General features: G+C 37.1%; 1 protein-coding gene across 2 annotated transcripts; it reads right to left on the bottom strand.

Annotated features, from left to right (window-relative positions):
• Positions 1–2,029: 2,029 nt before the first annotated feature.
• slc47a2.1 (solute carrier family 47 member 2, tandem duplicate 1) lies at positions 2,030–9,756 on the bottom strand. 2 transcript variants are annotated; one of them, XM_081391858.1, is made up of 17 exons: positions 9,158–9,756; positions 8,581–8,682; positions 8,430–8,498; positions 8,206–8,354; positions 7,907–7,949; positions 7,678–7,722; positions 7,482–7,579; positions 7,015–7,112; positions 6,366–6,479; positions 6,205–6,272; positions 5,348–5,456; positions 5,125–5,200; positions 4,800–4,869; positions 4,320–4,452; positions 3,856–3,950; positions 2,715–2,793; positions 2,030–2,607 (listed from the first exon to the last, which is right to left on the bottom strand). In XM_081391858.1, exons 1-17 carry the CDS (start codon positions 9,344–9,346, stop codon positions 2,372–2,374), a joined length of 1,773 nt encoding a protein of 590 aa, XP_081247984.1. In that variant the 5' UTR covers positions 9,347–9,756; the 3' UTR covers positions 2,030–2,371. The 2 variants fall into 2 exon arrangements, with proteins under 2 accessions (XP_081247984.1, XP_081247985.1); XM_081391859.1 differs by having other exon boundaries at positions 2,037–2,607; positions 6,381–6,479; positions 9,158–9,462.
• Positions 9,757–10,131: the final 375 nt, after the last annotated feature.

Genomic DNA, 10,131 nt, shown 5'->3' with positions numbered 1-10,131 from the left:
GGGTATCAGAATCACACAACATGTAGTCATTATCCCTAAATGAACAAGTTGACAACAGTCCAGAATGGCCTTATGCAGTGGCTTTATTTTAAGTTGTCTTATTATGCCATTCTACGATCTTGATTTTGTTTTGTACTAGAATAGGATTTCATGCCTGACTATTCAAAAAATGCATTGCTGCATTCTAAGTTCGTCTGCCTATAGGAAGGCCGAACTAATGGATTTTGTAACTGGGGTGGAAAAACAGCTTCTCACGCTAAAGTGGGGGCCGGTTTCACAAAGCTATTTTAGTCCGGTCTATAGTGTTAGACAAGTCTAAAATTTGCTCATAGACTAGTCTAATGCAAGTTAGACTGTTTCACAAAAATAAAGACCAAAAAAATTAAACACCTTACCCCCAGGCTAACTTAGGTCTAAGACTTACCTTGGCAACCAGCAGTAACAATCAGTTACATTACAAACAGCCAAAAGAAAAGGGAAAATGGCTCATAATTTAAACATTTCTTCTTGTTACTACATTCTCCGCTAAATTTCCCAAGTAAAATTTCCTTGTAACTGTTATACTTCTCCAACAAACACATAATGATGTTTTATTAACAAAGTTCGGGAGGAGCAGGTTCAGATAATTAACCAAATTATGCACAGCTGGAGATTAATCAGTAATCAACTCAATGACAGAGTATAAATTCACAGCAGACCTATCTCTGTTCATTGAAAGTTTGTCAGCATCCCTCCTCCACCCCATCTCCTCACTTCCAGTTCCATTTACACTTACCAACTGGGGGGAGTACTCTGGGTTCGGGCCTAACTCCGAGCTCGGAGCCCTCCCCCGGACAGCATGCCAAATACGCATAAACTTATTGTAATAATTATAAGTAGATGTGAACTCGTGAATTTTCCGCTGGGGTAAACTGCACTGAGCGGCTTTGGATGCGCTTACTCGATCCGCCATGTTTTTTGTTTTGAAAAGTGTCTTATTTTACCCAGAATGCATTGCAGTGCAGTCCTACTTAAGATAGTCAGAGGCCGTTTCTCAATATGCGTTCTTGTCTGTACTTGCGTTCTTGTGGACTTGTGAAACGTCATCAGTCGCTGCCCAAGTACTGTCCCAATACACAAGTTTGCAATTTGGCAAGAACGGTTAAAAATCCCGGAAGTGTTCTTGACACGCCCATTTTACCGAGGATGCATAGGTTGGTAACTTGTGTGAACTTGACGGCAGAAATATCCCAGCATTCATTTCGGCATTCTGATTTTGATGTATATCTGAAGTCTGACTATCTACTATATCTAAGCCATAGTCAAAGTCTATCTTTGTGAAACCAGCCTCAGGTCTTCTTCATCTAGTCTTTGGCTGTTTCTCAATTCCAAGAACGCAGAGAACGGACTTGTGTTCTCGTGGAGACCGGTCTTGCCAAGCTTCCTTGGAAGAATGAACTCGGAACCGGCCGCAATGACTTCTGGGACACCAGGCGAGTACTAGCTCAAGTCTGCATTCGATGCATCCTCGGTATCAAGAACACATCCGGGTTCTTTCATGCGTCCTCTGTACTTGCGTTCTTGAGAATTGGGTCTGAACTTCGACGGTTATGATGACGTAAAACGAGAACACAAGGACGCAAGATCGCTGAAGAACGCATATTGAGAAACACCCTTTGTTAGCGCAGCTCAACCAGGTCTCGCCCCTTGCATATTCTGTGGGCAGTGATTATTTTAATGAGTGACATTGACTTCGCAAGATCCGGAAAAAAATATAGTCCCAACAAACAGTTTATATGTAGTTCTTGAAAAGTGTTTTCTCTTAAAGTGATAGTTCACCCAAAAATGCAAATTATCACATAATTTACATGCCCTCAAGTATTCTTCTTTCAGCCAAACACAATCGGAGTTATATTAAAGAATATCATTGCTCTTCCAAGCTTTGAGTTCTTTATAACTCATAATTGCTTTATTATCTCACAACTGCGATAAATAAAGTTATAATTGTGAGATACAAACTCGCAATTGAGAGAAAAAAACACACACAATTGTGAGATAAAATGTCACAATTATCTTTTTTATTTTTAACTCTGTATAAACCAAGCTTCCACTAACAACCGCAATACTGACAATAAATAAAAAATACATGTCAAGTAACCATTACAGCTTGTCGCTTATTTTATTCTTGAAATTCAATAAAACTTTCACAATGCCAGTGTGATACAATTAACACAACTAATATCAGAGACCTCAAAAAGGCTGCGTTGAATTAAAAAATACATAGAAAAATAAATAAAACAATCATCTACCTCTAAAATATTATTAACTTTGCATAGGCAATGGATTTTTTTTAAAAATTTGCATTGAAGACAAAGCTCTGTATTTATTATGCTCATGTGAGAAATTTAATGAGCACTTCATTTAACCCAATCCCTCCAGCAAGGATAAGCAGCATGAAGAAAACCGCTAGTCCTCGACGAACAACCAGCTGTTTGGTGGTCAAAACCGCCCCAATTGTGACCTTTGTGTCAGCGTCTGTTATTCCTCCTTCTCCTTTACTGAGTCCTTCCAGGTCTGTGCTGGCATCTATCTGGCCTTCTTCAGTGTGCTGGGACTCTTCTGGCACTTCTATACAATAATTGGTCAAAATAAAAGAAAATTCATGATGGAAGAATGTTTTTTTCAGTTTTTTTTGTTCATCATTAAGGTCATCATATACCACAGACAGAAAGTACCTTCTGTGCAGCCCTTATTTTCCATAGCGTAAGATTCATCTTTGGTCTCAGGGGCTTGAACACCTGCTCTGATCAAGGCCTGAAAATAAGAAGATAAAGACTAAAATAATCATCTGTACAAATCAGTGGCGGCTGCTGGTCTTTCAAAGAGGGGAAGCTCATTTTTGGCCTACATCATAAAAATTGTCCATTTATTTATAAGTAAATTCTGCCCAACGTTCCTTTTCAAGAAAATGCTCTGTGACCCTATATCGTTCCAACTAGGTGTCTTTTCCAGTGACTTGACCAGTGTGTCCTCTCAATGGCCAGCAGAGTTAGGTATAATTGTATAAATGTAGGCTAATAATATAATAAAGGTATAAATAACAATATAATAAAGTATAATAATAATACTATTAATAATATATAGGCTATTTTTATTATTTTAATAATTATTGTTTTAATTATTACTAATAATATTATAAAAAATATAATAGGATAAGTAATAATATAATAAAGGTATAAATGTATAATTGTGTGAAATGTATTATGAAAACTGGCTAGCAATTTCGACAAGCAAATACCAAGAAAGAGGTAGCAGCAGTTTATCTTTTGACTATCACTTGAAAAATCCGCGATGGGACTGAGCTCGAATAGCTTCAGCGGCAGCGACTTTTTATTGTATGAAATCGCTGTCAATCAAAAGGAGATGCAGCCCCTCCAATCATCACGCGGAAGCCCGGAGTCCGGGCCAGCCCACTCCTCATTCACCCCCAGAGACGCTGAGCGTCCGTGGGCGGGACATAATCGCAGCATTTATCCAATGACCGTCTAGTTTCGAAGCGCTGAAAAAAACTGTTCAGAGCAGCCCCATTGAAGTCAATGGACGCTGGGCTTCAACGGGGAAATGCACTGTGACGCTACGGGAATGTATGAGAAGGAGATCGAATCAGCCGACCTGCTGTATGTAGCTGATTCTGAACGAACTCGTCTTTGAGATTAACGTTTTGTAACGCATTTTTAGTCAATAAAATGTTAACACAATAGTACATATTTGACCATTAATTTTTTTGACATTATAGGGGAAGCCGAGCTTCCCTTGAAGTCTTAAAGAAATCCCCACTGGTACAAATAGACTATGGATGACAAAAAAATGGCCTACCTCTTGAGTCGCCTTTTTCCAGTCCAGTTTGCAAATGAGGACGATGAAGAACAATGACTGTAGGAAGACACACCCAAAAAACCCAATCCACAGACCTAACAACAGAGAGAAAAGACATGAGGAGATTGATGGGCTTGTTCAGTGGGGCACTTGAGTTATAACCCTCTGGTGCTCCTAACATTTGGGTCACATTTGTACTCCAAGGTTGTGTATGTAACTCTTTTTCTCAATGAAATGAATGCACTATTTCTGTTTACAGAGATTTTTTTTAATGGACTTTTTCTTAAGACCACTTAGCCTTTTAGAATCATGTCATTTTTTTTTAGTTCACTTGGCAAGTTCCACAAAATTTTGTACCATTCCAATGAAGTAAACAATCATTTGGTCAAAAGTGGCAGAGTAGCATCAGAGGGTTAATAAAGTGTTTTGGTTATTCCAGCAAAGCTGCTGAGAATGTCACCTACCAACTATGCCCATGCTGAGAGCAAACATCAGTGACACTCCTATTGGTAATCCCACAAAATAATATCCCACAATGTTACAAAGAGCACCGATCAGCTGCTTTCCCGCACCTCTGATAATGCCACCTGTAATGCCCTTCAGACAGAAAAACAAACCTTAGTTTGACTATTATCAAGAGGACATTGTCAGACATTCACAATATCTGAAGTGATCTGAAAGACTGAAAGCACCTCACAAACATCAAAATATCACCACACACTTGTTTTTGTGAAAAAATATCATTAGATTTATGCTTAAAACAAGAAAAAAAAAAACACAATATACAAGTGGGGTTATAGGTATTAAGAAACTAGAGAAATGATCTGGAATCAAGTTTATGCGATTTTTGCGAAGTTTATGCGATATTTGTACTGGAAAATTATCAATGATGATCTTTCTTTTTTTTTCTAATGCAGATAATAGTTAAAAATAAAAACTCTTACCGCAGTGGCATCAAATAGATGAAAGAAGCCATACATGATCATGACCTCTGATACTCTGAACACAATTTCCCTGTGTGAGAGAGTTCAGTACACAGATCAGATGTTGATGATTTTAAAGTTTCAACATCCATGTTTACATGAACCAATGCAATTATGATGCGATTAATATTTATTTAACTATTTTATTTGTATTCTTTACTAGAGCTGCCATACTGTACGTTGCAGTTTCTCCCGTTCGATAAGTGAATTTTTGTAAATACCAAATACCCAATCTAAATTGTTGTACTGCTTTTAAGCAAAGTAGATCTACTTTGTAGGTACTTACTCTTCCGTTGTAAATATGTATCCAATAACATCTTTGGTACTTCCAAAAATGGTTGCAACCACACAAGAAACAAGTACTAGAAAAAACACACCAGGGAAACCAAATAACACTTAACTTTACAATGATAATAAAACATAGTCATAAGTGAGATTTGTATAATTAATAATGCATGCAAAATTTGTAGACATCTTATAGCAAAGCTGTTGATGAATAGATCACATACGTCCACAGACTAAAGACACTTTGGCGGACAGCTTGGCTTGTTCAGTGTTTCCAGCTCCAAGAGCATTTCCCACCCTCACACTGGCTGCCACTGCAAATCCCAGTGGAAACTGGATCAAAAAGAGAAAACAATGACTTTTGCTCAAGCGAATTGGTCTACTTTAACCAACGGATTCAAATACAATTTATCACAGATTTTGTTGTTCCTGGAGCCATTTTACTTTTGATATTGCTCTTTACTCACTGTTATTTCAAAAGCAATGATTTCTGTTGTTTTTTTTTGGTCGCACTTACTATGAAAACTTTACATGCATTTTAGTTATTTCCAAGACTACATTTAATAATCTCAATTATGGGATGGATTAAGGCTGTGGCTGCTTAGTCTCACCTAAAAAAAAAAAAGTGCACCACACAGCTGCATTCCTGTGCAAGTTCTTCATATACAAATATGCAAGATTACTACTATCAAGATCTAATACTTTGAGTATGTGTTGAATGTATATGTATTAGAGTGAGTTGTTTTAGAAAATGTATTTGGAAATAAAAGGCTGATGTGTTTAGTTACAATGTGTGATTTGGTTTTCACCACCCGTGCAGAGACTAACAAAAGACTATTTGCTAATGGAAAATGAGACTAAGTACTGAATGTAGAATAACAGAAATGTACCATATTAGTTACACAGTTCTGTCAACAGGTTCCAATTTCAGTTTATCTTTTGTATAAATGTAATGCTAATATCTTGACCTGTTGACCTGCAAACAGCTGGTTCTGCTGGGTCTGGGAAGATCCTGAAACCAGAACAAGTGTACAGTTTTGTTTTTGTTACAAGTTAGACCAAATGACCTTTGTAAACCTACCATATATGCAATAGTGGCCAGCTCATACACAACAGACTGGGCTCCTAGTTCGGCCTCACTGATGAGCCCTACATTGAAAAAATACAAAGCATGAAGATCACAAATATAATTCATGCCACAAGGCAAACTGAATTACATAATAACACAGGAAGTTTGCAAACCCGCCAGGAATCCACCAATCTCATAAGTCCACCACTCCACACAAAGCATGAGCATGCTGGGAAGAGCCAAGCGAATGAAGGCGCCCCATTCCTGCAGACAGTCACGAGACCAGCCTAATGTGAGACAGAGATGGAGATCAGCAAGAAAGATATGACAGTTTCAGCATTGACTATCTATGAAGGCAGTATGTTATAAAATGAACCATGACTCATCGAAACATTTCAGTGAACTCTCCTCTACACTATCTTAAAGAGTCACATAGTAAACTACTTTTTGGTCACATATTAATAAAGAAAACAGCATGCTTTGCACCAGGACATAAAACTGTTACATATTGCTCCTGTAAGTGATGTAATCATCTTTTAAATAATTATACAACGCTAAAACAAGTTTCAAATAAAGAAAAGTTGTGTAAATTATAGTAACATTTAAACATTCAAGCAACATCCATATCCAATTTTAAATTATGCAATAATCTTCTGAATCATCTAAAAAACTTTTAGTGAAAAGACTTTGGTTAAAATACATTTTTCCAGACATTCCTTTTAATGTAATTTTGTTATTGCACAAGTTTTTGTGTCTCAGAATATAAACAGTACACCCTCCTGAAAACCAAGGGTTCTGGTGTTGACGTAGATAGACACTCACCATCCCAGGTGGCTTCATGCAAGCCCTTCCAGCGGATGTAGACATAGAGAAACACAGCCAATGAATACTGGGAAATGGTGTTCGCAGCAGCAGATCCACTGTTAGTAAGAAAGAATGACTCCATGGAGTCATTTGGACCTTTAATTATTTTTAAGCCTTAGGTTCTTTAAAAACAATTACAAAAACTAAAAATGTGTCCCAATTTGCATACTTATGCACTTTATGCCAATTTGTAGTATAAATAGTGCAAGTAGTGTTTTCAGACTGATCCAAACTGTCACAGTTTTCCTAGCCACATTGTGGCTATCAGACTCCAAAGCTGGATGACAAAATTACATTTTTAACTTCACATATTAGATGGTAGAGTACATTGTGCATAGTATGAGTGCAAAGTGTATAGTATGTCATTTGGGACACAACATAAGATCCTATGAAATGTGATAAACAGAATCTAGACAGGTTCTTACGCCACACCAAGATCTAGCAAATGAAGAAAGATGTAGTTTATTAAAGCGTTGAGGATGTTCCCTGCGACTCCTGTGATGACCTGAGGCCAAATAATACCCTAAACAAATATACAAACAAAAACAGAACCTTGTATATGCTATTTATGAACAATGAGCTCAGGCAAAATAATAATGGAGACACATTGCTTGGGTTTACCTGATTTTGAAGATACCTTCCCTGCAGCTGATACATAAAGGCAGCCTGAAAACAAACAAACACATATATATATATATATATATATATATATATATATATATATATATATATATATATATATATATATATATATATATATTAAAGTTATTACATAGAATAGTTATTTTTACTGTATAGTTACTTATAGTTACAGACAGTGAATACATTTCATATTTAATGTGTCACTCACAGGCAGAGCAGGCATGAATATTTTTACATAGAGTTGTGACAGACTGTTGAGAGAGAAAGAGAGGGGGGGGGGGGGCAAACAATCAAACACAGTTAAAGGAGCTCCACAGACACTGGCTTTAGGTCCATGTGACTGCCACATGTCCAAATGATATGACATCATGTTATTTCACAACACTTAGATCATTTACTTCTATGTTCATTTGCATTCACAATATGTTGACAAAAGATTTTATCAGCAGATTCAAGTAAGTTTTGCTAAACAGAACCATAACTTAATGTGTGTTGAATGCGTCAGACCTGGCCACACTGGGACTCTGCCGGACAGCCAGCAGAATCGCCTCTGTGTTGATGAGAAGCGCCCAGCAGGGGAAACAGGCCAAAAGGAGAATGAGAATCCCTCTCTGCAGTATCACACCCACCCGCTTCAGATTATTACCCCCAAACGTCTGCAGGACACAATTCACTTCAAATGACACCTGAGCACAAATGACACTCACATTACTGAACATTGACTTTCATACCTGAGAGATGAGTGTATCACATGCAGACGCCAATCCAGATCCGATGGAGATGCCGGACACATTAATAACCTGTGAGCAAAAAGGATGTATTTATAAAGACGATGGGTGTTTTAATGAATGCCACTATAATGAAATTATTTTGCAAACTCACAGCAATAGCCAGAGCCACACCGGCCAGTTCAGTTTTCCCCAAGTGTCCACAGAACACAGTGCTGATGAAGCTGATCAGAAAGATCATCAGCTGAGATATAAACTGCAAAAAAGAGGAAACGATATCAGGATCAAATAAAAGCCACAAGACATTTCCACTGTTTTCCTCTCAGCTACAATATTGTATGTTTGATTTGTCATGTACAATATTCTTGAGACAAACCTGACTAAAGAACTAAGAATTTGACAATTCATTATTTTAGATTATTCTGTAAAACTCAACATATTTAGAGACATTCAACTACGTTTTGGTGCAACTTCCAGATTTTTTGTCTATTTCTCAGGAGTCTCAGAAAGTGTGTCAGTATAGATCAAATATACCCCGTCAACCAGAAAATAAAGTTTATTTTTAAAGATTTATATTCATGTGTTCATGTTCTCTACAAAATCAAAGGTGTCCATTTTTCTTTTTCTATTGCCAATCAACAGTGAATAAAATCATCACGATATTTGTGAAATGATTGCTATAAGCAAATTTTAAAATCCTTCATAAATCAATTCACACTTTTCAAACTTACCACTGGTCCAGCCAGTTTTACAAGCTCCACAATTTCTTCTTTATAATTCACTGGTAGCAAACTCCGAAGTTTCTTTCGACACCCTCCACAAACAACCTGTGAACTCGACGTTGACTGGGCATCATCACTTTTCTCCTGTTTTGAGTCTCCGTTTATCTGACTCACTGTGGTACCGGTTATACTGTCCATTTTCGTTATTCCTGAAGTCTTGAATACCCACAATGCAGCTTATATTTAGTTACAGTACCGGACTACATCTGCATTAAAGACATTGCGCTAAATGTCCATTGCAGGGAGACGTCTGGGTGGATCTCAAAGGGAGACGCTTAGTAAACTGTCTAGTAGTAAGTTTAGCCCTGCCTGTTGCTGTACTCCACGAGGTCATTACATAAACAGAAGTCACTTTGTGCTCGCGTCAGGTTTCATTAAAGGAACCCCAGCATTCAAGCAGAAAAGTCAATAGAGACAACATAAGCTGTGGAACTTTACTCATATCTTTTTGAATGTGCTGTAAAAGCCTTTTAACAATGTCTCTGAAGTTAATGACTCATGAGAGATTCAGCGCAACATACTGCTGATTTCATTTACTGCTGATTTGTGCTTACACAAGTATTTCTTTTTTTTTTTTACCAGCTAAGCCCATGTTGAGAGAGCAAACATCAGGGAAACTCTATTGCGGAATCCCACAGAATAGTATCCATATGATATAATTTTCACAATTTTGAAGAAAAAAAAAGAGAAAAATTAAAATAAATTCAGAAGCATCTGGATCAAATACTTCTATTTTTACATAAATTTGTTTTGCCATAATGTTTATTCTGTTGTATTTACAGCTTTTGGGGTAAGATGCCCCCTTAAGAACAATGTGGATTTACTTTTAAATTGTAACATATTTAGATATAAGTTTAGCATGTGCTGGATGATGATGCATCAGCCAATGTGTTATTAAATGAACAGAAACATTTGATGAATTA

This window comes from Scardinius erythrophthalmus (genome assembly GCF_964197995.2).
Source record: "Scardinius erythrophthalmus genome assembly, chromosome: 17".
Taxonomy (NCBI): domain Eukaryota; kingdom Metazoa; phylum Chordata; class Actinopteri; order Cypriniformes; family Leuciscidae; genus Scardinius; species Scardinius erythrophthalmus.
This window is presented reverse-complemented; position numbering and strand designations above follow the sequence as displayed.